We start from the raw sequence: 23,325 nt of genomic DNA, 5'->3' as shown, positions 1-23,325 counted from the left end.
GCTATGTCACGCGACAGTCACACTGCCAGTTTGTCACGTTCACATGATCACGTCAGCAACCTTCACTGTCTAGTACATAGCAAGCAAGAGCAGGGCATATGAATCGGTATACTACTGTAGATTAATGTTCGTAGCACGAATTACGACTCCTGTTTCAACTTGGTCCCGCTCTCTTCATCAAAAGTGAACTCTGGCGCATAGTATGGGAATGGGCTCAGCAGCGTGCCGAGGCAAGGTAAGACCTCCACATGGAATTCCTGCATCGGGAATAGTTCGCCGTCGACCACCAACACCCCGCGCGATTGGGCGTGCGGTTTTACAGAGTAGGCCGAAGCTTTGAAGTAGCGGTTCTGGGTTTCTCGTGAGCGTGCGCTGGGGCAGTGCAGTCTGAAAGACGTACTGTGTTATACCAATAGCAGCGTCCCTTGTCAGCTCCGTCCATAGAGGCGAGTAAATCTTTCCGGGATATCTGGAGTAGCCGCCATCAGCAGGGAAGAACGCGACTAACAAGGTCCCTACAATTTCTTGTATAGCTATGTCGATCACTCCATCATCTGGTTGTGATACCGGGAACTGCATAAGAGAACTGAGAGAGGGAATCAAATACTTCGGAAGTCTTCGCAGAGTAAATCTCCTACCGACTGACGTATGGTCCCTTGCCGGCATATACCCACAGACAAGGTTTATCGTACTTGATCCAGGTATCTCCAGGCGATCCAGGGTCATGGGTATCGTCCAACGGCGGTGACAAGGGCACAACGGGTATGTCAGAAGATAAACCGGCACGCCGTGCACGAACGGCATTAGCCATTTTCATCTTATCCTGTTCCGCCAGTTTGATAGAGAGCTCCATTTTGCAAGTGGGCAACGTGACGACTACAAAATACAGGTTAGAATTTGACGTGGTCCAGGATAGAAGCCTGCTTACCACTGCGGAGGAATCCGAGGACGAACCGGAGATCCCCCATCCATCGCAGATGCTCGGTTTCGATATCGATATCGGCCATGAGGCCAACTGTTTGTGACATGAATGACAGACGTTTCTGATTTCCTTGGGTAAATGCAAACAGATCGACTTTCAAAGGATGACCTATGATTGGAAGAAATATTAAAGATGGAGTCATTTTCGCGTTGGTTCTAGCAAACCTTTCAGGACGTTGAGGGCAGCCGCACGCGGATCCAATCCATCCTGGAGACCGAGGAGGTTCAATGACAGTCCATTCCCAGACCCAGCAGGAATGGGTGCTATTGGGACACAGAAAGCCTTGTCTGGTTGACCATGTTTAGATAATCCATTCAAGACTTCGTGTATCAGCCCGTCGCCCGAAACGACGACCACCGTGTCGGTGTCTAGACTCAAATCCTGAGCAATCTCCATGGCATGGTTTGGGTGTGTGGTATCTGTAACTAGTGAATTAACGAAGCCGCGGGACGCAATCGACAACCGCATACAAGTCACATCGAGAATACAACCTGCCGCGCTCAGTATCGGCTCCACTTTGTCTGTGAATATCGAGCATGCTTGTCCCTACCAGAATTACTCAGAAGGTGATGACAGCGATGATCATAATTATTTGAAGCATACCCGGCCACCACGCGGATTGATGAGAACTTTCAATTTCTTGGATGGACTTCTACCTGAGCTGAGATGAGAGATGATGGAACCCCTTGGAGATATGCACAAACCACCGTAAGCAGCAGTCATGGCAGCCTCACACCATTGCTTGGCGAGCCGGCTATCCTTGTCACCAAGACTGCCTTTGACGCGAATCAAAGAGAGACCATGTCTGGGTGACTTTCGAGCCAGATACGATACCTCTATAACATCCGAGGAGGTGGTGGCCGCGACCACGTTCCTCAGAGGGACTTGGGTCACCGTGGTGCTTGCCTTGGACCCTAGGAAGGGAAGGCGAGAGCCGGACGACTGCCGCCTGGTCGAGGTATTGCTGGTGCCCGCAGTTATGTCGAGAGATGCTTCAGTAAGCTTCAGTACAGTCGAGGTCCCTTTATTACTACTGTCATTATCGGTGAGGGTGAGCTCTCGTGTGGACATCGCTGTTTCCTTCCGCCCAGTACTATGCCGACCGCTGGCCTAGTCTTAACTCTTACCCGCTAAATACCAACTCTGAACCCCCTCAAGGTCACAGGGTGCTGCGTTTGACTTAGCAAGTCAAGTTGGTTTGCCGTTGTTTGCGGATGGAGACGCTAGAGAAAGCAAGGCTGTGGTCAGTTTCAGGGGACGCAGTGCAAGACATTGCAAGAAATTTGAATATGCTGTTGTACATAATTCGGAGTTGTTGTGACTCTGCTCTCGGTGATGCGGTGATGCGGAGAAACCGGAAGTGCCTTGGATCCAGAGACGGTCTGCCACTGACCCAGGTGCATCATGTCGAACGTTCATGCACTCGCTCAGTCTGGCTTCGGCACTGGTACGAATGAATTGTATGATCGGTGAGTTATGTCTGTCTTCCAAGAAATCGGAAGGGTACCTTAGCGAACTCCTGCATTCATAGCGTTCGGCCATCCTATCCAACTCAATCCCTCACATTCATCAAGTCCATCAACCCTAAGTCAGAGCCCTTGAATATAGTGGAGTGTGTCTACTGCATCTATTTACATCCTACTCAAACAAGTGCGGTAAATGCACAATCAGAATCGGGGCAGGATCAGGACTTTTTACGCGCGCTTTGATATCTCATCCAGACTGGACATCGTACATCGCGAGGTTGAGAGCTGTAGAGCCCAGCGAGGGCATGAGAGAAGTGTGGTCCGAGAAAGTTACTGCAGAGAATGCAACTGTCGAAGATGGGACGTTCGAGAGCACGGAAGTCCCAGATGGCTGGGCCGACCTTATAGTCATCGCGCAGGTCAGCAGAGTTTACTGTAAAAAACCCGATACCCGTGCCGCTCCTTATTTACATCGCCAGGCTTTTCATTGGTGTCCCGATTATGACAAGGCATGCGCCGAGTTTTCCCGAATTTTGAAAAAAGATGGGTCGGTCGTTTTCATATGGAACCTTGAGGACAGGTGAGTCACTTCCTATCTCTCCAAGGACGCCTGTGGTTATGTCTGGCACAGAGATCGCGCTGGCTGGGTTGCTCAGCTGCGTGAGCGAATCGAGCGCCACGAACAAGGAACCCCCCAGTTCCGCCTCGGTCTATGGCGTGAGGCGTTCACTGCGCCCTCGTACCTTCAGAACTTCGGGGAACCACGTGAAAACGTTTGGGAACATCATCTCGTCACGACGGAAAGTCTTTGTGTGGATCGAGCCCTGAGTAAGAGTTACATGGCTATCCTGCCTCCCGAAGAGAAGGACAAGGCAGTATCGGATCTCAAGACTATTTTAGCTAGAGGTGATGATAGAGTATGGGTGGACAAGAACCAAGGTACCTTTGAATACCCCTATAAAAGCCTATGTAGTAGTATCTAGGAAGAAGTAATGTTGCGATAGCAAAAAGAGACAGTACATAGATTCGGAATGATTAGGTATTGATACCTACTATATTTCTTGTAGCCAGAATGCAGAAGTTCGTCAACATACATCGCAAAAGCAGTAGCCAACGCACACCAACAAACTCGAGCTTACACGACGAAAGCCTTGCTCAAGCTTCGCACGAGTCGCCTCCCTGTCTACCCGGACAATTAGCGTGGTAACCTCATATGTACACAGGTGAGCAACGTACCGCTGGTTCCGCGTCGAGCGTTTCACAATTATGCAGATACAAAGAGTATATGAGGTCCTACTATGGCGTCGACCACCTTTGGTTTTTGGTCCAGGTCATTGCGGCCTCCAGCACGTCGTCATTGTCGTGCACTAAGCGTGCTCAACACTACAACCCTCGACAGATGGATCTCTGACACCAAGTCTCTTACACTGACCGACACATTCACGCAGACCCATCTCGCTGACTTGCATATCACCTTACCCACTCGCGACGGCACGCGCGGACGACCATATCATCCCCCTGAAGTGGGAGCCCCACTGGGCTACGGACATCATCTAGCGTTCTTCCATCCTCGCAACCCGGAGGCTGTTCTGCGTCCCGATGGAACTGATGCCGAGTTCTGTCCACCTGAGCCATTCACACGGCGTATGTGGGCGGGAGGCACGATGGAATGGAGCTCGGATCTACGTAATGCTCTGAAGGTCGGCGAGACGGCGCGCGCTGTCTCCAAAATTGCCCGTGTCGAGAAGAAAGGGTTTGACACTGACGATCTGAAGGCAAATCCGATGCTCGTTGTGACCCAACGTATTGAGGTTACTATGAATGGTCGTACCGAACCGTCTGTCATCGAAGAGAGGTCTCACGTGTACCTTGCTTCCGGAGGTAGCAAACGTACGGTTAAGAATGGTATGAGAGTCCGGTACCTCGAGTGTCTTCATGACTTGTCCAGAGTACAATAGTGTTCTCACTACCCGTCCAACAGTGCAAGGCTTGCCGAAGCCTGATTTCTCGTTTACCTACAAGCCCTCACTGACTACTCTATTCCGTTTTTCCGCATTAACATTCAATGGCCATTATATTCACCTGGACAAAACCTATGCCCAGGAGCACGAAGGATATCCGGGTTAGTGTCTTTTACCGTCCTATTCTCCGTTTTTGTTCATCAGCACACCCCAAAAGAACGACTCGTCCACGGTCCTCTCATGGCTCTCATGTTACTCGAGGTTCTACTATTCAACCAGCCAGAATTGCGGTTACGCACATTTGGCTACCGTGCCCGCAATCCTATCATCGTCGATCGTCAGTGTACAATCCACGGTGCCTTCACAGGAGAGAATACAGCAGAATTATGGTGTGAGGATGCTGAAAGGGTCATAGGCATGACTGGTAGTGTCAGCTTTTCGTAAGGTATCTTTTTCCCCTTTTGTTGTACAGCTTGTACATGTGGTCCCATATTCGCACACGAATCGACACACCAGTGCGGTCTTCGTGTGTGGAAGGTTTGATCGGTTTTCTCTGTCACGAACTGGTTTGCGTCGGCCAGGTACGGTTAAGTTCGTCCTGGGCTTCTAGACAACCGCCCACCTCCCAGACACCAGTAGCCACAGGAACGCAAATTGGAGCAGACAGGACGCCTGGACTTGACAGCGCACACAATTAGCCGCTTTTGTCCCCCCCCTCTGTCATTAAGGAACAAGCTTCTTTCCATACGGGCTTGATATTGTGGCGTTGAGATGGGTCCGCTCAACAGGCCCATTTTGGACACCTCTCTCGTCGTTCATACATCCCCAGAATAAGTGAGTGCAAGGTGTCATGAAAACATGGGTTCGGTGGCATTGACAAGTTGTAAACTTGCGCCGCAGTGGTGGGTTTACCATGTCGGATTGACACTTGTAACCTGCAGAAGCAGAGGAACAGTTCCGAGTTTTGATCCCCCTGAAACACTCCGTAAAGGAAACGATGTGCCAAACTAACTGAAAATGTCAATTTCCCTCGCTGTACTTAGTAGGTACTCGTAAGCAAGATCTCACGAAGCCCGCAAGGCATATCTGTCAATTCCTACAACGTGAACACAGGAAAAGGAAGGAGCTTCTGGACGCACGTCTTTACGGTGTATAACCCTTGCGGAAAGCCCCGTTGGATTTTCTCTCGGAACACCTTTAATCCCGCCTCCTTGAATATTCTCTTGAATACCAAGTCTGATCTACTGGTCCATCAGCATCTAGGATTGCAGCACTCACAGATGCACGCATACCTAGTCAAACTGGAGTCCTCTTCGTCGAACACGGCTCTTGGACCACCCCCCCGCTCTGCGCACAAATTTTCCTTGATGACGATCAGACTCCGCGAGTCTCTCAACGCGTTTTTGCTCATCCGCAGAAAATTGACGAGGTCTGAGTCGTTTAAATGACCGAGGCACCACTGACACCATATGATGTCAAATCCTGAGTCTGTGTCGTCCTCTATCGGAGTGAATCCAACGCGTCCCAGTATCTCGGTATTATTCTTCGGTCGTGCTGGGTCGAAGTTCTGGAGCGGAGCCTTGACAAACGTCACGCTTTTGCTTTCCTCGGCGATGCCTGGCCACCCAACTGCGTATCCGCTATCGTTGTGCGACGTTCCGAGCAACTTGCTATTCTTACACTGTTCCAGAGCCTCCTTTATAAACGATTCGACTGGTTCGAGAAGCAATACGTCCGAAACAAGACGGAGTAGGACGTCGACGGTCACTCGGCCTATTCCAGCCCCGACGTCAAGGGCGCGGTACCGTCGTTTGGGCTCTGGTTCCACGCGGGGAGGACGCAAAGTGGAGGGGACTGTACATAACTCTGGAAGGATCCCGAGCATGAACTGTCGCGATCCCAGCGCATCTATCCTCGGGAGTGGCTACAACATTGCGTCAAAGAAGGCCGACATAGTGGAATACAGTTCATCTTATACCCCAGAGCCAAATCCCCCTGTATTATCAGTTAAAGATCGGCAATGGTTGATGATCGCTTGTGAAAGAACACACCTAACACGCCATCCAGACTGGCTGGTTGTTTTGCCCAGTAATCTATCCCAGCCTGTAGATCTGGCTGGGTATCTAATACTGTCATTTTTGTTGCCGTGGCGTTAATGATATGAAAATCGCGTTGTACGTGAGCTTGAGGGTTGTCACGTGACCGAAGCCATATAAAAAAATTCCGCCGCCGAGTTGATCCTTTGAGTTCGAACGACGACCCACTGGCCCATGTAAGTTTTCGATTCTTGTTATCTCTTGTAGGATGAATCCTTTCAGACCTGTTCTGCACCTTTGTGGAGACAACCTTATATTGCCAAATCTCTGTCTGATTTTTTTTTTTTTGCTTCCTCACTGCAAGTGGATTTTATGGCTGACTCGTCGCTACAGCCTGACCTTATGCTGAAAGATGTTCCACAGCGTTGTAATGTATTAGATGCACATGTATCAGACGACGTCGTAATACATTTCCTCCCAACCCTCATCGTTCGTGGGTCGTGATGCATTTCCACTATTGCTTTCTTTCGTCGGGGAAGCAGAAACGACAGAAGATAAGGGCATTTCCATGCACATAGAGCTCGATCCACTCTTCGCCTGCTGTATTTGTTCCCCCTGGTCCAGTTCATTGACGATGTCCCACATATCCTCGTCTTCATCACGGGTAAGATTAATTATGGGAGCTTTGGCTGCGTTGTTTGACGGACGATCGAGGACCGGTTGGTTGCCGAGCTCGGCCCACATTGCCTCTTTGTCTATGTTGTCCGTGTGGTCTCGTTCTTTGTATTTACTGGGCGAGGGCTTGGGTGACGCGGGTGTGGAGATTGATGTGGCGTCGTTGGCCGCGCGTAAAGCAGCAAGCCGTTCCTCCTCTGCCTTGATCACAGCATCCATGTCAAAGTCATCATCGTCCGGCTCAGAAGATGTCGGGGGTAAAGAAAGCGCCCGTGAGGGCAACAATTCGTCGTTCCCATCTTCTTGTATATCGTGCTTGGCCGCCTTCGAATCGCCCTCGGTAAGGTCGATCAACTCTTGATCTTCGGGCTCCAGCTTTCTGCCATTGACTAAGCCTTTACTCTCGTCGCGCCACACGCTAAGGCGGACCTGTGAAAAGTTGAGCATAGCATATGGAAACGCTGGAAACGGATCATTGCGAACCTGCATACGCTTGGAGTGACACAGTTTCTCGACTCGGTTGATTGTGTCTCTGAACGGAGTCTTTGGGTACATTCTGTGCGCCCAGAACTGGTAGACTTGTAACAGGCGGTTGAGATCCGAGTGCTGCAGGATCATATCAGTTTCACTACCGCTGCGAACAGGATATGATATTCACGAACCACATACCTCGTGAGTCTTTCCCTTAGGCTTGAATCCCTTCAAGTCTTTGATAAGCTGAGGAAGTCCACTTGGTCCAATCAATCTCTCCTCATCTAGATATAATGGTCGCCTTCGCTCCTTCTTTTCCTCATCTTCCCCGCCCTTTCCTTTCCCATCACCCCCTTTAGTCTTGGCGCCTTTCCCAGCAGGAACGTCTGGTGGAGGTGGACTGCTTGCGGGTATTTTCGTCCGCCTCTCGCGTGCATGTCTTGCTTCAGCTTCGCGAGACAGCTTTGCAATGTCCAACGCAGAAGCCAGCGGCTTATATGTGAGATCCTCCTCCTCGTCATTATTAGCCTTGTCTGCTGCATTCTCGTCGATATCGGCGAACAACGCTTCGATGTCGGGGTCTGGGGCTGGTGCTTGCGTGGCGCGTTTCGGTGGTCGTTCGTAGTCACTCTCCGAGTCAGAGATAAAAAGAGACTGGCGCGGTCTCTTTACCGGGCTTGATGCATCCTTGGTTGATGTTGCCTTTGCGGGGGACACGACCGGCGCGTCCCAAATGTCATCGAGAGGCATGGTAGAGGCGCGTTATTTGTCCGTGTTTGTGGCCTCCCCCCTGTGATTTGCTCGAATTTACAGCACTCGCGTAGATACAAACTATACATCCGGTGGTGCCCACAACACACATCGCCCGCTCCCATTTCCCGTCGTGCATCTCTCAACGATAGTTGGATGTGAGCACGTCACGGCCTGAACAGCGGTAATGCTGGGATACCGTTCAAAAGAAGGTCTTATCCACAAATCACTCGAGCAACTTACCGCTCTCGATCAGACAGTCTGGCTATGAGGTCACCCTGCGAACATAATGTCAATCCGTGAGCAGCTACGAGACACGTTCAGAAGTACCTTGCAAGAGAATATGTCTAGCGAGTGCTGCATGTTTCCGATCTATAATGCGTTGGGCAACAGCCTTCATTGACAATTCAACGACTACGCACCGTAAAGTGGGGATAAACATCGGGGTTCGGGTTCCACATTGCTCTTAATAGAGTAAGCCATTTTCCCTGTACAACGTCAGTACTACTCATAGGCGGTGGACTATGCCACTGACAGTCTGGCAATTGTGCTTTACTCGGCTAAAAGGCTTGAATGATGGGAACACAGGCAACGAATCATACTTTGCCGCATGCAACTCCCAGACTACAGGATCATCGTCAGCCAGCTGACAAAGAGAAAACCAAGTAATACCGACGGTTGAGGGAGTCATCATAACTCGTACTAACGATGCTGCGTCCCCGGGGATCCCAATATGCGGAGGTGGCGGACTTGCCATGCTGGAATTCCGCACGCATTAGCCCACGACCTTGAGTAGATCCCATGAAAGTTTGCGTAGTCTCATGATCGTAATCATGTTCCAATGGACCTTCGGATGAACCTGCAGAATGAATATCTGAGGCTGGTAACGGAGGTGGGGTCAGAGTTGTCTTTTGCCGTCGCTTAGCATCCTTACAAAGTGTGATGGTCTGAAGTTTCCGCGAGTCCCACAATCTAAATGCGTCAGGTCAGAAATGTTGTTCTTGCTGGAAGTCTCATTTGTTGCACCTCACAAAACGGTCGTTTGAAGCGGTTATTAAGAGATGTGGGCTAGTTGGGTTGACACTGACACTCCCAATTTTGTTATTGGACAACTCGTAGCGTCGGGCATGCTTTTCTCCCTCTCGAAGGTCGTAGTGAGTAAGTGCCCCTGACACGTCGGAAATCCACATTTCGTGCCCAGATGGTGGAAGGTCGATAGACGTGATGAGAGTATCGCTGGAAGAAAAAATTTGGTGGGACACAGATGAGACGAAGGATAATCTGCGAATGGTACAGTCATATGACGTGGTGAACACCTGTCAATGTACCTCTCGTCGTAAGAAAGTGGGATAATTCGAAAGTCATACGCACGCTATGCGCGTCTATAGGATCGAACTTGATGCAAGAAATAGAGGATTTGGGTGAAGCTGGCCAGTGTTGCTGGAGACGCCAACATTTGCCCATTTCTCTGTCGTCAGGTGGAAGAATATTGCCATCTTCATCGGTGACCTCGTCAGGAGTTGCTCGAGCGTCCCAAATCCCCAATTGCCCATGTTTGTCTGTTGCATTCAGGTCTGAGCTGAATAATTGCTTTCGAGGCCAACACTTACCTCCAAAGAAAACGAGATCTTTGGATGGTTCGGGGTGGCACGCAGAGCTGTAAATCCTGTTGTCTGTCACTTTTGCCCTCGCCACGATCTTCATCTTTCCCAGCTTACTTCTCAATATCTCCAGCTCCCTGTCCTCCTGGTTAGTGCGCTCGAACACCCAGTCCCGTACATCTCCAACTCGTCTTGTAGTAGAGACATTCGTGACAGTCTGAAAGATTCCTCTCAGTGAACCTAATTCGGTGTCGCTAAGTTCCTCTGCTTCGGTTAACACGGCCAGATCCAATTCGTGCGTCCGTGGTCGCTTTGCGAGTCTAGCCCGTTCCTCTGCGGCATTCCTTTCCTCTTCTTCCTCTCTCTGTCGCTTCTCGGCCTCGGCCACTCGTTTCCGCCTCTGAGCGGGAGTTTCATTTGGGTCGATGATCCCTTTTCTGAGACGGGCACTTTGACGACGAGGTGTCTCCTCTACACGCTCACGTTTGAGCCGCTTGGCGGGTTGAACTGGTTTTGTTTTTGGCTTCGGCTTTGGTGCGATTCCGAGCTGGACAGATGCGTCCTTGATGCCGAGTTGTTCGAGTAAAGCGCGGTTTCGCGCGATGTTGGCTTCGCGTTCTATTTCACTGGGGGAGTTGATTTCGCTGTAGTATGGGCGAGAGTCAGACTTACTAGGCAGATAGATCACTCATGGCGGGGCCTTCTTGCGGTGGGGGACACCCGTGACTGAATGAGACGCGTCGGGTCACGTCACGCTGTCACACCTGGCTGGCTCAGACTACTAGCCTCAGACAGACAACGTCGAGCAAAGGATACAAGCAATAATGGAACTTCTAAGAAAGAATGCGAGCGACTGGGTGTCTTTCTTTTGTTTCTTACTATCTGGACTGCTGTGGTTGCATCCCGAAGTGATTACATACGGTCAACTCCGCGTGCCTATAAAATACGCGTCGCGTACCGGCTTCTCACCTTTCTCTTCTTTTCTCCATTCATTTGCAGACGGCGATGGCAGCAGGAAAGGTATAATCGGTTCACTCTCAAATGCGCTCGTTCACGTTCAATGACCCCGTCGCCTAGACCAGTGCCGAACCCAGTGTAGTGCCTCCCTCCAAGGCAGCCAAAGCACCTGCCTCTAAGGCATCCAAGGCACCCGCTTCCACCTCTGCCACTGGCGGGAAAAAGTCTGGACAACGCAAGGCATCGACGGAAGGGGAAAATGGAGAGAAAAAGAAGAAGAAGAAAGCGAGAAAGGAAACCTATAGTTCCTACCTCTACAAGGGTCTGTTTTCGCGTCTTGCCGTCTCCATTGCCATTGCTGACGGAAAACGGGGATGGTAGTTCTCAAACAAGTTCACCCGGATACCGGTATCTCCAATAAGGCAATGGCTGTATTGAACTCGTTTGTAAACGATCTGTTCGAGAAAATAGCAACGGAAGCAAGCAGTACGTCACATTCGATCAATCGGCTTGGTTTCGTCGCTTATCGCAGGCACTTGTAGAGCTCGCTTCATATACCAAGAAATCTACCATCTCATCCAGAGAGATACAGACCGCCGTGCGCCTCATTCTTCCCGGTGAACTTGCCAAGCACGCCATCAGTGAAGGGACCAAGAGCGTCACCAGTCAGTGTTCTTTTCTGTCTTCCTTCTTACTCACTTCTCACTCCACGACAGAGTTTTCTGCGTCCTCTGGGAGTTAGACGTGTCAGGCCCACATCTTCGCTCAGCCCATTTAGGGTATGTCAACATCGAGATTACTTGACACCCCTGGCATAGAACATGTAGCATAGTATATCTCTCACTCTGTAAATACTATACATACCACTAGTGACTCGTGCAATGAAATGACGACGTATGCTTTCATCATGTTCGCTAGAAACCTACAAATCCAACAATCCATTGAGTATGACGAAGAAATGAAATGCTACACGCACCGTATTTATTTCCAGGCTTCTTTCCGGTTCCTCCTCGCCTGGGCAATCTTCTCCTCCAAGGCCTCCCGATTCAAATATGCTTCGGTGAGGAGTGTTGTCAACTGGTGTCTCGACCTCGCCACCGACCCCAACTTGGCACCCTTGACATTCATCTTTGGCATCTCTGGCTCTCCGTCTGCATTGTTATTGGCCTTGCCAGCTGTCAGAGCCTTCCTCTCCTCGCGCACCTGAATCTCGCGGCGCGCCTTCTCCATCTCTGCGGCCATGTCGACGTCCTGCACATCCTCTGTCTGGAGGTTGTACTGTGACTTTTCAAGTTCACGAATCTGTTTGTCGTACTCGGCCTGCCATTTGCGTGCGTAGGAAGCGTAATAGTCTGCGTCGTAGGGGGCATATGCTCCAGAAGGGAGCTGGTAGTATCCTGGGTAGGGGTCGTCTAAGGTTGGAGATGGAGGCCGGAAGGTTGGGATAGCAGGGGCTGACGATATCGAAGTCGACGGTGCACTCGACACTGCGGCCAACGACGGCGCTGACGACGGCGTAGTTCTGGTCGATGTAGATGCGGAACCAAGTGAGAAGAAAGTCTGTGCTGGTGCAGGCAGACGTCTCGAGGTGGAAGCTACTTTCTGGGGACCGTCACTGTCCAGGGAGATATTGGCTTTACCCTTGCTGATAAACGGTGGAAGGAACAATGTCGATGTATCGTCCGTCGCTCCAGTCTCGCTCTCAGCAACAGCTTCGTCCGCAGACTGCTGCTCTGCAGGTTTGGTTATGCGGAACACTAGTCCACGACCTCCCCCGCCTCCGAGCACACGCTCTTCCTTCTTCTCCTTCACAGGAAGAGCCTGCTTTGGTGCCGGAAGCATGCCCAGTAAAGAGGACTTGCCTGCTCCTTGACCACTGCTGGTTGTGATACGTGGTTTCTTGGCTGGAGGCTCGTCGTCGTCGTCGTCGTCATTTCGTGGAGGTGGAAGGTTTATGGCTAGTATTTTCTTGGGTCGCTTTGGCTTTGCAGACGGTGCTGGCTGAGGTGGAGATGGTTTGGGTGGAGGTTGGGTAGGGACTTGTCGAGAGTCGTCGTCGCTGTCGGTGTCACTGCCGTATTCTTCGATACCGAGCATTGTCGTCGTTGAGTAGCACCAACTTGTCAAAGTACCAACTACATAAGCGAGACCCTGATCAAACGACGACGACCACGATGGCAGCATTCGATTCCCCACCGCCACGCAAGACACACAGATACGGGACACCCAGACAGCCGTCGACACCACCCAGACAACGAAAACTCGTTGGGACGCGTATCGTAAGTGGAGGTACCAACAACAATGCCGCTACGACGCCTACGAATGCTATGGACGTCCAAGAGGTTGGACACTACGACAGAGAACGACCGCTCAGAGAAAAAGATACCGTCTTTGCAAAGACTGAAGAGCTCGTCGTCGGTTTGTATGGCAACTTGCCCGTCGAAGTGCGGCACGTCCTTCGATCTGCAGGTGCGTCTGTCGAGGATGGGTCCTTGACAGCACCGTTCTAACCAGCCACTACTACAGACTTTCTTACAGAGTCCTACGTGGGTGGCATAGACAGCGCGTCGGGATACACCCTTGTCGCCTCCGTTCGCACTTGTTACGTCTGGGCACACGCTACCCTCAAACCCACCTCACCCAGTCCAACGTGCTACATTCTTCCCTGCCCACCACCACCAATAGACCACCCCACTACCACCTTCCAGGCACCCTACTTCGCACTAGTACCATCTCGCGCTCGCGCTGTCGAACCGGGCCTTATCCTTGTCTCACCCCCTGGGGTCGCACGGTTCTGGCCCTCCATCTCTTCCGGCCTGTCAGGCGGGGGTACATTCGAGTCCATCCAGATCCCGCTGGATGTGGCCGAAGACGAGTACGTATCACGTCTCGCACGAATAGATCTACCAGCAGGAGCCTATGGGTACTTGGCAACGACGTCCACAGGTCGGATATTCCGTCTAGTGATCACGTCCCAGGCAGGAAAACACACCCTCACTGCGAGACTGTTTTCGCCACAACCTTCATCGTCTTCCTTATCTCTCACACGTCTGTTTGGTATTGGATGGTCTACGCCAGCACCCGCACCACGTCCGGAACCAGGAAATGTTGTGACGCTCGTATCATCGGGAAGCGTCATTTTCGCACTCGTAGAGATGAGGATACAAAAATGGGCATTGAGCAGCGAGGAACTGATTAAAGAGACGGATGTGGGAGAGGTCATCAGAGAGGCTATTGCGAGTGGCGTAGGCATAGAAGACTTGGAGGGTATCGACTTGGTCGTCGAGAGGTATGTCTTTTCCAACAGGGAGATGACTTACCTCATCCTAACATTCTGACACGCAGCGAAAACACCCTCGTGCTACTCGTGTCGTATGCTTCCTCCGCCACGCAGGACGCGGGCGCCATGGTCCTTGACCAGTACGATTATGGACTGCGCAGAGTATACGCAACCGTTCGTCTTGTGTCACATGAGGATGGCTGGAGAGTGGATGGGGTCAGCGTCGTTCCCTATGTTGCTGTACGTGCACCTTCTTTTGTGTATGGTCGGTGCTTAACCATCTATCAGAACGCAGCATCCCCTCCCGCCCACCCTCATTTGTCGTTACTAGCAGGTGGTGCCATTGTAGCGGTCTTGTTTGGCGAAGTGGTCGTATTGTGCGCAAGGGGTATGTGTTAAGTTTTATCTGACCCTTACCTTCCACCAATGTCGATACTCACAGACACGCCCTACCATGAGAGACTCGTTCTAAAGTCATCTACCGATAGACTGCTCGGGTTGTCATCTCTTCCCTCAGTTTTCTCTGTTGACTACGCAGATGCCGACAGCAGCATCGATATGGATGGTGGTGAAACTCGGGAGGAGGCCCAAATGCTACTGATGACGAGTGGTCTGATGTTGAAGGCGCGTGTGGACGCAGATAGAGTGAAGAGGTTCAGGGTAGAGTGAGTGACTGGCACGCTCCCCAGAGCGAACGGAAGAGAAACTGACTGGTTTCCTTCAGATCTCTCCCGAAGCTGCTCAGGGCAACTCTCAAGCAAGCCATCTTATACTCACCTGTCCCATCGAACCCACTCCAATTTATCCTACCACCTTCTCCATTACTTGATGGGGATGCGCTCATGCACGCTGCGGAGGAAACAAGTGCCAGTGTCCTTGCAAGTGGTAATGTTTTGCGTAATTCCACCAAAGGTCTACTGAGTGTCACCCCAGACCCTGAGATCGTTCGACCTAACCATGACCTCACGGCCCAGCTGACGGCAAGGAAAGAACGGTTAAGCTGGCTGATTGGGTTCATCAATGATAATGGCGCATTGGGAAAGGTAGCCGTCGGTCCTATCGCACTGCTTACCGTTGACGAACTCTCCTCCAGATGTCGCAAAGAAGTCGACAGCGTCTTGCGACTGATGCCGAGAAACTGTATGCGTGTCACCAGCTTTGGGTCAGACTCAATGAGCATATCGAGTGAGTGGTTATGTTATGGTCACTGCATTCCACCCAGCTACATATACCAATGTCCATAGTTCTGGTGCAGCTCACTCCCTGATCATCGATACAATCCACGCGTTCACTGCTGCTCATCCCTCTTCGTTTGCTACGCCCTCCCGTTTGGGCTCCCCTGCAACGCCAGAGAGGACTTCAACTCAAGATGTCGTTCGAGATTTCTTCAAATACCGCGTCCTGGATCTTGGAAGGCTGCTAGTTTTCATGGTCGAGTACCTCGGCCAGCTGGGATCCATGGGCACTGGTGGTATAGGAGCATTGAAAGAGATTGGCGGGGCTGTCGTGGTAAGTTTAGTTGATGGTTTTACCGTCAGTGATAATGATACCGCCCCGTAGGCAACACTTCAGGCTGCGCTTTCCTACCGCGCCTACAATATTGGTGTATACGGCGTCGACTTGCCCATGATTAAACCGTGGACTAGTCGGCCTACGGTCATCGACGCGGTCCTCAAGTTGGTGGAGGCGACTTCCAAGACTGCAACGGATAGCGCGTCGAGCTCAAGTGCTGGCGCGAAAGATGTCGTGAATATGCTACCTGAGTTGGCAACCCTTCTGTTTGCTTGTATACAGGAGAGATTGGATTGGCTAGGGAGGTTAGTAGCCTGTTGCTGTCACATTGTGCCTTACCGGGCGCTGACCAGAATGGTAGTCCAATGGGTGCAGATGAGCCTGGTTCCCAGAGGGACAGGATAGAGCTCGAGGATCGATTCTCGCAACTCCGACCTGAGGTCTTAGAGACATTGCGTATGCTTATCTGGCTCGGGTTCCCTCGTATATCGATTGACCCTCCACTTCGCAGGCCTTACCAACCATCTTCAACAAGCCCTCGCCCTAGCTACGACCTACACAGACTTCCCGTCACTCGCCTCCCTACTTCTCCGACCTACACCCTATCCACCGTCTGCCAATCCACACGCCTCCCTGATCAAGGACTATCGTGAGCGGTATAACCATGCATTTGGTCGCGAGGTGGTGAGGTGGTGTATCGAACACGGCGAAGCGCGCGTACTGTTTGCAGAGGAGGATACATGGGGACCGTACATGGATGAAGTGTTTGCGGACGGCGCGGACAGGAAGAGGCAAGGACCAGAAAGTGGAGCGATGGATGTCGATGGGCACGAGCGGGACGAGTTCAACGCGATTGCATGGGTGAACGATATGGGAAGATCGAGGTTTGGCGATGCTAGTCGACGGTTGATCAATGTAGCCAAGGGCGCGACCGAGGTCGGCCAGAAACACGTCCGTTGTGTGATTCTTCGTTTCGCATCGCGAGAATACTGATTTCAGGCGGGTGATAGTTCATGTTGAGTCTGGGAAAACTCGCGCAGCTTGCGCACTTGCAGGAGGGAGGGGCAGTGGATGGATCATTGTTGGAAGGTATGTGTTGTATCCTATTTTTGCGCCTCGTTGTACTTGAGACGACCAATGGTTGGAAAGCTTTCCATGATGGCTTAGATTTCATTGCAGTACAAGAAAAACTCTTCAAAGATTTCCAAAGCGTACTAGTTTCTTTGCGTGGAAAACAAAAGCAAAACCAAGATGCACAGGTAGAAGCCATCGTGCGTACAAAAGCGTCGAGGCTCAGGGAAAGCGAGAAAAAGGGGCTCCTCTCGGTCCGTTTTACTTCATTATTATATTATTTTTTCTTCCTGATGGGATAGCTTACATTAGATTTTCAAAAACGATGTCAGACGGATATTACAACGCAAGATGTTGTCCGTCGAAGATATGGTGGATGTTCTGACCCTCAAAGACAACGAAGAGACCCTCGGGGATTACGCAACCGCGTTACAGTTGCTGCTTAGAGAAGAGGTGACAGCTTGTCTTATTGGTACTGGGTCCTGTCTAATTTCCTGAAAGGACGTGCCCGACATAAGGAGAATTTCGGCTTTCAAGAGAGTCTGGTGTCGGGTATACAACCACGACGAGTGAGTTCCGTTTATAATAGTTCGGACAGTGTTCGATGCTGAATCTTCATTCGAGTTGGGATGTTATCCGCCAGACGGCCAACATTACAGATGCCCAACTCGCTACACGCTTCCGTGGGACTGCGCTATATCACACCCTTCAAGCCATCCTGCCTGTAATCAGGTCTACTCCACAAAATGAAATGTTGCCTGAAGGTTTCGACCTCGACCCGAATCAATGTCTGCCTGTTCCCCTTATGCCCGAAACCTCCTCTCGGTTCCCTGGAATGCCAGCGGAGATGGTGGGTGAATTGGCTAGGGATTTCAGAGCCGAAAGTACGAACGTCGAGCGGATGAGACTGGATGACTGTGTACTTCAGGGTGAGGGAGCTAGCGTTGGAAGATCTAGGCTATGAAGAGCATTAAAGATAATAATACGCGGGCCGCGGGGGGATATCTGCAATTTGATAGTAAAGAATAGTCGTCACCGGGTTCGGCTCATCCAAATATGCGCCTCTTAAGACGTTCATACTCGATCCGTGCGGCGAGGATGATGTTCTCGAAGTTGCGCTTGCGCCATTGATTAGAGTACTCTTCCTGCCTCTCCCTTTCCTGTACCACCCACATCCCGTACAACTCCGACAGTGCATGTTCGCGAGCTTCGGGGGATGTAGAATCCGGAAGAGACGATAACACGGCCGCTTTAGCTGCTTCGAAGCGTTTGTTGCTCTACCCGCGCGGGTGTCAAACCGTGACTAACGACCATCTCTAGTAAGCAAATTGCAAAACACACCTCAGTCCAATAGTTGTGATTCAGTGCATCGAGCTGTTCTCGCTTTAACCTGAACTGCAGCTCTAGGGCATAATCGTTCGACAAGGAAGTACCGTCTGAGAATTCTTGGAGGGAGTATGGGTGGTTGACATTAGATTCTGGACCCGGTTTTGGAGGTGTTTGGGTGTCGGTGTAGATTATCGGGCGAAGATTGGAAATGAGGTCATTGGGACCCACCAGATGTTGACGCCTCGCTGAGACATGCAACGCTCGAATAAACCGTCCGACACCCCTGTGGTAGTAGCTGCATCGTGGCGAGGTGCATGTGGGGGCGCAGTGATAAGTTCGTTCACACGCAGAATAGATTCTTGCATGACTAAAAGACTATAAATAAATCTAATGCTCTTCTACAGCTACGGACTCATCCTCCACCGTCGGTCGAGGGCTTAGAATCCCCCCGAGAGCCCACGACCCAACAAGGATACCGAGTAAGGCATACAGTCCCGTCACCTCTTCACGGTTCAACGATCGTGTCTGGATGGGCGGCTCAACTACAGTGGTATCCGCCACGGGGCGCAACCGCATGGTGGTTGGAATGCCCAGGATCGGCGAAAACCTCCTGCAGGTTACCTGATTTGATGACGATAACCTTATCTGCGACATCAAGCGACAGATTGGACTGTGTCAGCTTCCGAGTGCTTTTCGAGAAGGTAAGTCGGTCCACCATCGTGGTGGGTTGCTGCGCCACCGACGACGTGAAGTTTCGGGGGTTCAGGTTCAGATTCCGTGACCGTGGAGTTGAGTTTGGCTGAATCCCAGAAATCGGGAAGGTAGGGCTAGGGCGTATTCGGTCAGAAGTCAAATCATGATAGGAACGAGGTAACACGACGCCGAAACGCGGCAGACTGGCGGCCTGCACTCGACGAGCGGTAATGCAGATACCAACAGAAGATACTCACGACTTGTGCGGATGATGGAGGGGTGGGGCGGGCTGAATCTGGCATTTTGAAAGCGAAGAATTCTGCTGACACGGACGGTTTATGTTGTTCGGAGGACGGGACTGCTTGAGGAGGGGGTGGGGATGCTGGGTCTGACGCTGGTGTTGCGCGGGACGACACCTTCCGTGATGCCCCGGGAACGTCACGGCCCGGCGAAGAGGGATTTTGTGGAGGTGGGGCCTGCTCTGATTTCTTCGTATTCTTGTAAGCGTGCGATGAGAGTAGGCTTGTTGCCCTTCCTGTGGATGAGACTTAGCGGTGGAATAATAATCCGAGAGGGGGAGGGAGAAGACGCACGTCGAGAGACCGCGCAGTTTGGCCTCCTTGCGAAGGGCTACGACGGTTTCGTTCTCCCATGTGCGGGACAGTAAGACGGTGGAGACAAACGTCCTCTGCAACGACAGTCGCCGGGTCGCTGGCTGCAGAACCGAGCGCAGCAACATGTTCAAGGTCGACGCCCGAGGTCAACTTGGTGGTGTCGTCAGTGAGTTGCCACGTGGAGATTACAGATCTGACAGTCCATCCCAGTAGTGACTAGTCCACGACAGACGACGACAACGACGGGTCAAGGGCTCACACATACTGCGGAGATAATCACTAATACAGGGCTCCAGAAAAGCCTAGTCTAAGATCCAGGTCTTACAGCCCAAAAAAATCCTGCACCTGGGCGTCTGATCTCGTCGTAGGGTTGGACTGCCTCGTGTTTATGTGGCTGACCTTTTTCAAGGCCGATGACTCCTCGCCATCTGTCATCCTCTCTCTTCATTCCCTCCCATCCGATTATTTACTCTCCCGGCCATGCTCCTCTCGCCTGCGTATGTTTTATACGCTTGCCAAGCCTTTCTCTTCGCTCTTCTGACTTTCTCATGTTTCCTCGTAGATCAACAAGTGCCAGCTTACCTTCCCAGTCATTCTGGGGTAAATTCAAGGGCAAAAAGAGCGACAAGGACAGCGAATACCGCGACAGGCAGTCACAAATGGCTCTCGCCAGACAGCGCCTTCTTACCCTCGCCTACGACGATATGGAAACAGTCAGAGTTGTCAGTAGCCGTTTCCCTCTGCCCATCCACCCCAGCGCGTCTAAACCTTCGTGGTGTCTATCTAGCTCCCTCCGACTTACAATGTCAGTAACCTGCTCCAGGTCCTGTCTCCCGTCCTGACCTGCCCCATATCCACTTAGGACTTGGAGGCCGTAGCCCGAGACTGGGCAAAACCACCCCCTGATGCTATCTTCAGTCTCCGAGTGCCCACCGAATTCGCATCGCTACATGCCTCCGTAAGTATCTCAGTTTGCCGCTGATAATCAACTCCCTGACGTCACGACACAGCGGCTGGTTTCAGGGCCATACATCTACGTGCGTAATTTGTGATTTCCATCTTCGAGAGTCGGACACTGATCCCACGTTGCTGTCGCGTGATTCTGAAACACATGTAGCTGACTGGCGAAGATTCCTATCAAATTGCGATAATGGGTGTACAGGGCCTAAGGGTGGAGATCGTCAGCGACGCTCCGCCACCGCCGGATGAACCTCCGTGAGTGCGCTCGCTTGACTCTTGGCCTTATGAGCGTACTGAGATGTCATCCTCAGCACACCTCCGTGAGTGTGGTCACACGTGTTTTCCTGTCTCTACTCATGCGCCACAACACAGCCCCCCGCCAGTCACAGAGATGCCGGCCACTTTTAATCTGGAACTCGTTCCAGGACAACAAATTGCTCTGGAAACAACAGTTGCCTCTGCGGACGATGTAGACATGGCCCGCATGGAGGACGGCACCGTGGTCGACGGCTTGTTCTGGGGAAAACTCGTGATCGTCCACGCGGACAACAACCATTCCGTCGACTTTACTGGGACCCGAATGAATAATCCAGATATCACCCCCGAGTTCATGTTCGACTCAAAAGTTATGAGCAAGCTGGCCAGCGCTTCACGCCCTTCCCCCGCCAAGTGTCACCTCGTCCTTCTCGCACCCGCTCAGCAATATTGTGATGTTATTCTTACTGTAAACCCACTCTGGAATCTTTCGATGGCGTGGCCCCCCGCCGAGAATGTAGGCGACCACAAACACAAGTACTTCCTACGAGTGCATCCTGGTGGCGCATTGGAACATTTCGAAAGCGAAATGGTCGTGACGTCATTATACTACGAGGCCCTGTAGGGGTTTTCTTTTGCTTTCTAGTCTTTCCTTTCGAAATTGACTCGGTAACTCTAGTCCGGACCCCGCGATGGTAGACCCCAACGAGTTTATCGCCCCTCGAAACGGTTTCGCGATGCCTTTCCGTGATTTCATCACTCACCTAATGAATGTGTTGGATCAACTTGGAATGTCCCTGCACGCACGAACTAACTTTATCAAGTATGCCCCCTTCACTCTTGACGTCGTCTGGGCCCTAACCCCCCTTTACAGTAACAATCTTCATGCATTCTCGGCTCACAGAAATATCGCTTACCGTTTCCTTTCTCCAACCAAGATCGCCAATGCCATCGACATCTCTGTGACCGCTGATCCTTGCGTCTTCACTCGCCTCTTCCTCATCTTCCGCGGCATCTCCGATGATGACATTGGATTGTTTGCGGGGGCTGGCGAAAAGGAGGCCAATACGCACAACTGGAGAGAGATCGTTGGATGGTCTGAGAACTCGAAGGATACATCGTTGTTCCGTGTCCTGGAAACTTCGATCTGGGAAATCACTTGAACGATAAAAAACTCCCATCATGCAGCTGGACTGCTAGCTCATTTTCACGTTCTTCTTTCCTCGCTTGCTTCCACAGGTACGATACTCCACACCATGTTGGCTTTTTTATATTCTTCTTTCACTGCGGTTCATACCTTAGATCACCATCGAGGCGTATTGATATCAATGTTCTGCTTTCACTGTTTCGCTAGTTGATTTCTCCATTCATGCTCCTCCTTGCACCCTCCGTGTGTTGTGCAGAGTTGAAAAATAGTGTTTTCCCTAGCCATTTCTCTGTTTTCTATCTTTTTCTCCCTTCCTCTCCTGACTGTATCCACAAGAGTTTTCATTTTCCGTCTTATGTCGACGAGTAGTAGGTACTGGAGTTGATATGCGCCCTTGGCTGTTTTTTTACACGAAATAAATGAAATGCTCTATGATTTGCATTGATAGGCCACCGTCAAGGGTGAATGCATGACCAGTACACTTGCTCATAATGCACAACTGTTTCTTTCCCTCACTGAATTTTTTTGCGGTACTAGATGCTAGTTTCTGCTGGTCCGACATTATGCAATACGAGCAAGTGTACTGTATCTTGTGATTTCGGCATCCCCTGTCTGCATCTCGAGGCCGTGCCTTTGTCTTGCTCTCGGATACTTGAACCCTAGGATTGTGGTAGATGCGGAGGTCGTAGGCAGCTGCTAGCCCTGTGCCTGAGGTTGGAAATAGTGCTGCAAGAATGCCAAGTTCCAGCCAGAAGGTGGCCTTCACTGCCTTGCAGCAAAGCATGACGCGGACTGGAACGCGACCACTCTGACGGCGCGAGACAGAAGGGGTGTATCTCAGCAGATTTTTTTCTTCTTCGATGTTGTCGACCGTATAGTGAGGAACAACCATACACCATCGTGTCGCAAAAGAGCGGCTAGAGTATGGTCGCCTGTGTTGACAGTACTTCGCGTTAAGGCTTCCGGTGAAGAGCAAGTCCGCGGCACAGGCAGGTCCGGAGATGTAACAGACTAGTTCATTGACGCTGCGAGTCGCTCGGGTCGGCGCAGCTAAATGAAGCCGCTAGAGACAATAAAGTAATGAGAAACCATCGGATGGAACTCTCTAGAGATAAATGCTGAAACGCCAAGGATGTCGGCGAAATTGGGACAAGTCGACAGAGCTAGGCAAAAAAAAAGCTAGTGCGCTACGGGTTTCGACATGAACGCCGCCAACTATGGCCTTACGGTTTTGTGTCGTGCAAAGTTGCGACCAAACCTTTAGATTCAAGATTTGCGCCAAGCGTATGCAGCAACGTAACAGGTCCTCGATCCATCCCCTCAGAGCTGCGGTCGTCGGATCCGCATGCTCAAGATACGCCATAGGACTGGGCAGGGTCAGGTTTCCGTCGCTCATGACCAGACCTGAAAAAGTCTAGAAGATTGGTTACCGTACCTGTTCATATGGAGGCAGAGTCCTTTCCCGAGCCGATCGCCGATGAGCAAGTAGCCTAGGACGGGATCCTGGGACGTGTTTTGTTAATTGTCTCCGCGCATCGCGCGAATAATTCCAATGGAGCCAACTG

The 23,325-nt window shown here is 51.4% G+C and overlaps 12 protein-coding genes across 12 annotated transcripts; 5 read left to right on the top strand and 7 right to left on the bottom strand.

Moving 5' to 3' along the window:
- Positions 1 to 42: 42 nt before the first annotated feature.
- On the bottom strand, positions 43 to 2,142 carry F5J12DRAFT_393323 (ATP-NAD kinase-like domain-containing protein). Its single transcript, XM_051739203.1, has 9 exons — positions 1,687 to 2,142; positions 1,586 to 1,638; positions 1,453 to 1,528; positions 1,147 to 1,401; positions 929 to 1,090; positions 639 to 876; positions 520 to 586; positions 401 to 469; positions 43 to 350 (listed from the first exon to the last, which is right to left on the bottom strand). The coding sequence occupies exons 1-9, from the start codon at positions 2,051 to 2,053 to the stop codon at positions 141 to 143; spliced, it is 1,497 nt and encodes a 498-aa protein (XP_051603783.1). The 5' UTR covers positions 2,054 to 2,142; the 3' UTR covers positions 43 to 140.
- Positions 2,143 to 2,359: 217 nt separating this feature from the next.
- On the top strand, positions 2,360 to 3,556 carry F5J12DRAFT_807380 (uncharacterized protein). Its single transcript, XM_051744669.1, has 4 exons — positions 2,360 to 2,867; positions 2,928 to 3,028; positions 3,080 to 3,387; positions 3,413 to 3,556. The coding sequence occupies exons 1-4, from the start codon at positions 2,754 to 2,756 to the stop codon at positions 3,439 to 3,441; spliced, it is 552 nt and encodes a 183-aa protein (XP_051603782.1). The 5' UTR covers positions 2,360 to 2,753; the 3' UTR covers positions 3,442 to 3,556.
- On the top strand, positions 3,557 to 5,293 carry F5J12DRAFT_807371 (uncharacterized protein). Its single transcript, XM_051744668.1, has 4 exons — positions 3,557 to 3,671; positions 3,721 to 4,353; positions 4,430 to 4,570; positions 4,627 to 5,293. The coding sequence occupies exons 2-4, from the start codon at positions 3,747 to 3,749 to the stop codon at positions 4,851 to 4,853; spliced, it is 975 nt and encodes a 324-aa protein (XP_051603781.1). The 5' UTR covers positions 3,557 to 3,671; positions 3,721 to 3,746; the 3' UTR covers positions 4,854 to 5,293.
- On the bottom strand, positions 5,278 to 6,575 carry F5J12DRAFT_807367 (alpha-N-methyltransferase NTM1). Its single transcript, XM_051744667.1, has 5 exons — positions 6,461 to 6,575; positions 6,388 to 6,404; positions 5,702 to 6,333; positions 5,549 to 5,650; positions 5,278 to 5,495 (listed from the first exon to the last, which is right to left on the bottom strand). Exons 1-5 carry the CDS (start codon positions 6,543 to 6,545, stop codon positions 5,474 to 5,476), a joined length of 858 nt encoding a protein of 285 aa, XP_051603780.1. The 5' UTR covers positions 6,546 to 6,575; the 3' UTR covers positions 5,278 to 5,473.
- A 186-nt stretch (positions 6,576 to 6,761) lies between these two features.
- F5J12DRAFT_807362 (replication fork protection component Swi3-domain-containing protein) lies at positions 6,762 to 8,532 on the bottom strand. The gene is made up of 4 exons (XM_051744666.1): positions 8,416 to 8,532; positions 7,790 to 8,359; positions 7,604 to 7,726; positions 6,762 to 7,549 (listed from the first exon to the last, which is right to left on the bottom strand). Exons 2-4 carry the CDS (start codon positions 8,339 to 8,341, stop codon positions 6,896 to 6,898), a joined length of 1,329 nt encoding a protein of 442 aa, XP_051603779.1. The 5' UTR covers positions 8,342 to 8,359; positions 8,416 to 8,532; the 3' UTR covers positions 6,762 to 6,895.
- On the bottom strand, positions 8,366 to 10,686 carry F5J12DRAFT_807361 (WD40-repeat-containing domain protein). Its single transcript, XM_051744665.1, has 11 exons — positions 10,615 to 10,686; positions 9,952 to 10,568; positions 9,713 to 9,900; positions 9,368 to 9,657; positions 9,276 to 9,313; positions 9,018 to 9,221; positions 8,877 to 8,965; positions 8,764 to 8,829; positions 8,672 to 8,713; positions 8,585 to 8,619; positions 8,366 to 8,531 (listed from the first exon to the last, which is right to left on the bottom strand). The coding sequence occupies exons 1-11, from the start codon at positions 10,632 to 10,634 to the stop codon at positions 8,423 to 8,425; spliced, it is 1,698 nt and encodes a 565-aa protein (XP_051603778.1). The 5' UTR covers positions 10,635 to 10,686; the 3' UTR covers positions 8,366 to 8,422.
- Positions 10,687 to 10,904: 218 nt separating this feature from the next.
- On the top strand, positions 10,905 to 11,752 carry F5J12DRAFT_393133 (histone H2B). The gene is made up of 5 exons (XM_051739201.1): positions 10,905 to 10,962; positions 11,020 to 11,221; positions 11,281 to 11,385; positions 11,442 to 11,564; positions 11,616 to 11,752. Exons 1-5 carry the CDS (start codon positions 10,948 to 10,950, stop codon positions 11,639 to 11,641), a joined length of 471 nt encoding a protein of 156 aa, XP_051603777.1. The 5' UTR covers positions 10,905 to 10,947; the 3' UTR covers positions 11,642 to 11,752.
- A 128-nt stretch (positions 11,753 to 11,880) lies between these two features.
- On the bottom strand, positions 11,881 to 12,996 carry F5J12DRAFT_903657 (mitotic checkpoint regulator, MAD2B-interacting-domain-containing protein; the record flags this gene model as incomplete). The annotated part of the gene is made up of 1 exon (XM_051748432.1): positions 11,881 to 12,996. One exon carries the CDS (start codon positions 12,994 to 12,996, stop codon positions 11,881 to 11,883), a length of 1,116 nt encoding a protein of 371 aa, XP_051603776.1.
- F5J12DRAFT_393136 (uncharacterized protein) lies at positions 12,932 to 18,046 on the top strand. Its single transcript, XM_051739202.1, has 18 exons — positions 12,932 to 13,368; positions 13,426 to 14,188; positions 14,245 to 14,419; positions 14,468 to 14,567; positions 14,622 to 14,844; positions 14,904 to 15,064; positions 15,113 to 15,222; positions 15,273 to 15,364; positions 15,424 to 15,688; positions 15,740 to 15,996; positions 16,053 to 16,147; positions 16,203 to 16,642; positions 16,702 to 16,780; positions 16,841 to 17,016; positions 17,075 to 17,215; positions 17,264 to 17,331; positions 17,387 to 17,691; positions 17,782 to 18,046. Exons 1-18 carry the CDS (start codon positions 13,074 to 13,076, stop codon positions 17,829 to 17,831), a joined length of 3,795 nt encoding a protein of 1,264 aa, XP_051603775.1. The 5' UTR covers positions 12,932 to 13,073; the 3' UTR covers positions 17,832 to 18,046.
- Positions 18,047 to 18,410: 364 nt separating this feature from the next.
- Positions 18,411 to 19,607, bottom strand: F5J12DRAFT_807346 (uncharacterized protein). Its single transcript, XM_051744664.1, has 4 exons — positions 19,374 to 19,607; positions 19,042 to 19,260; positions 18,754 to 18,918; positions 18,411 to 18,712 (listed from the first exon to the last, which is right to left on the bottom strand). The coding sequence occupies exons 1-4, from the start codon at positions 19,521 to 19,523 to the stop codon at positions 18,479 to 18,481; spliced, it is 768 nt and encodes a 255-aa protein (XP_051603774.1). The 5' UTR covers positions 19,524 to 19,607; the 3' UTR covers positions 18,411 to 18,478.
- Positions 19,608 to 19,946: 339 nt separating this feature from the next.
- F5J12DRAFT_714283 (uncharacterized protein) lies at positions 19,947 to 21,776 on the top strand (the record flags this gene model as incomplete). The annotated part of the gene is made up of 8 exons (XM_051740881.1): positions 19,947 to 20,120; positions 20,186 to 20,203; positions 20,261 to 20,356; positions 20,409 to 20,435; positions 20,516 to 20,613; positions 20,731 to 21,234; positions 21,293 to 21,436; positions 21,488 to 21,776. The coding sequence occupies 8 exons, from the start codon at positions 19,947 to 19,949 to the stop codon at positions 21,774 to 21,776; spliced, it is 1,350 nt and encodes a 449-aa protein (XP_051603773.1).
- Positions 21,777 to 21,971: 195 nt separating this feature from the next.
- On the bottom strand, positions 21,972 to 22,759 carry F5J12DRAFT_392783 (uncharacterized protein). Its single transcript, XM_051739199.1, has one exon. It carries the CDS (start codon positions 22,650 to 22,652, stop codon positions 22,167 to 22,169), a length of 486 nt encoding a protein of 161 aa, XP_051603772.1. The 5' UTR covers positions 22,653 to 22,759; the 3' UTR covers positions 21,972 to 22,166.
- Positions 22,760 to 23,325: the final 566 nt, after the last annotated feature.

Source organism: Pisolithus orientalis (genome assembly GCF_024613125.1).
Source record: "Pisolithus orientalis strain OTSU chromosome Unknown F5J12scaffold_4, whole genome shotgun sequence".
NCBI classification, from domain to species: Eukaryota; Fungi; Basidiomycota; class Agaricomycetes; order Boletales; family Pisolithaceae; genus Pisolithus; species Pisolithus orientalis.
Note: the sequence above shows the minus strand (reverse complement) of the source record. Positions and strands in the feature narration are given on the sequence as shown.

Coding starts and splice junctions, on each gene's coding strand:
- F5J12DRAFT_807346 (XM_051744664.1), bottom strand. CDS start 19,523: ATGTTGCTGCGCTCGGTTCTGCAGCCAGCGACCCGGCGACTGTCGTTG. Junction 18,919..19,041: donor CTCCATCATCCGCACAAGTC/GTGAGTATCTTC, acceptor AATACGCCCTAG/CCCTACCTTCCCGATTTCTG. Junction 18,713..18,753: donor AAGCTGACACAGTCCAATCT/GTCGCTTGATGT, acceptor TCATCAAATCAG/GTAACCTGCAGGAGGTTTTC.
- F5J12DRAFT_807362 (XM_051744666.1), bottom strand. CDS start 8,341: ATGCCTCTCGATGACATTTGGGACGCGCCGGTCGTGTCCCCCGCAAAG. Junction 7,727..7,789: donor CTAAGGGAAAGACTCACGAG/GTATGTGGTTCG, acceptor ATGATCCTGCAG/CACTCGGATCTCAACCGCCT. Junction 7,550..7,603: donor GTCACTCCAAGCGTATGCAG/GTTCGCAATGAT, acceptor AACTTTTCACAG/GTCCGCCTTAGCGTGTGGCG.
- F5J12DRAFT_392783 (XM_051739199.1), bottom strand. CDS start 22,652: ATGGTTGTTCCTCACTATACGGTCGACAACATCGAAGAAGAAAAAAAT.
- F5J12DRAFT_393323 (XM_051739203.1), bottom strand. CDS start 2,053: ATGTCCACACGAGAGCTCACCCTCACCGATAATGACAGTAGTAATAAA. Junction 1,402..1,452: donor TTGTATTCTCGATGTGACTT/GTATGCGGTTGT, acceptor CACTAGTTACAG/ATACCACACACCCAAACCAT. Junction 877..928: donor CCTCGGATTCCTCCGCAGTG/GTAAGCAGGCTT, acceptor TGTATTTTGTAG/TCGTCACGTTGCCCACTTGC.
- F5J12DRAFT_393136 (XM_051739202.1), top strand. CDS start 13,074: ATGGCAGCATTCGATTCCCCACCGCCACGCAAGACACACAGATACGGG. Junction 13,369..13,425: donor GCACGTCCTTCGATCTGCAG/GTGCGTCTGTCG, acceptor CCACTACTACAG/ACTTTCTTACAGAGTCCTAC. Junction 15,365..15,423: donor AGACTCAATGAGCATATCGA/GTGAGTGGTTAT, acceptor CAATGTCCATAG/TTCTGGTGCAGCTCACTCCC.
- F5J12DRAFT_807380 (XM_051744669.1), top strand. CDS start 2,754: ATGAGAGAAGTGTGGTCCGAGAAAGTTACTGCAGAGAATGCAACTGTC. Junction 2,868..2,927: donor ACCTTATAGTCATCGCGCAG/GTCAGCAGAGTT, acceptor TTACATCGCCAG/GCTTTTCATTGGTGTCCCGA. Junction 3,388..3,412: donor ATGGGTGGACAAGAACCAAG/GTACCTTTGAAT, acceptor CCCCTATAAAAG/CCTATGTAGTAGTATCTAGG.
- F5J12DRAFT_807361 (XM_051744665.1), bottom strand. CDS start 10,634: ATGAGTGATCTATCTGCCTA. Junction 9,314..9,367: donor TCAAACGACCGTTTTGTGAG/GTGCAACAAATG, acceptor TGACGCATTTAG/ATTGTGGGACTCGCGGAAAC. Junction 8,966..9,017: donor TTATGATGACTCCCTCAACC/GTCGGTATTACT, acceptor ATGATCCTGTAG/TCTGGGAGTTGCATGCGGCA.
- F5J12DRAFT_393133 (XM_051739201.1), top strand. Junction 11,222..11,280: donor TAGTTCCTACCTCTACAAGG/GTCTGTTTTCGC, acceptor CGGGGATGGTAG/TTCTCAAACAAGTTCACCCG. Junction 11,386..11,441: donor AATAGCAACGGAAGCAAGCA/GTACGTCACATT, acceptor AGGCACTTGTAG/AGCTCGCTTCATATACCAAG.
- F5J12DRAFT_807367 (XM_051744667.1), bottom strand. CDS start 6,545: ATGACAGTATTAGATACCCAGCCAGATCTACAGGCTGGGATAGATTAC. Junction 5,651..5,701: donor GAGGACTCCAGTTTGACTAG/GTATGCGTGCAT, acceptor ATGGACCAGTAG/ATCAGACTTGGTATTCAAGA. Junction 5,496..5,548: donor GGGTTATACACCGTAAAGAC/GTGCGTCCAGAA, acceptor AGGAATTGACAG/ATATGCCTTGCGGGCTTCGT.
- F5J12DRAFT_807371 (XM_051744668.1), top strand. CDS start 3,747: ATGGCGTCGACCACCTTTGGTTTTTGGTCCAGGTCATTGCGGCCTCCA. Junction 4,354..4,429: donor CAAACGTACGGTTAAGAATG/GTATGAGAGTCC, acceptor CCCGTCCAACAG/TGCAAGGCTTGCCGAAGCCT. Junction 4,571..4,626: donor GGAGCACGAAGGATATCCGG/GTTAGTGTCTTT, acceptor ACACCCCAAAAG/AACGACTCGTCCACGGTCCT.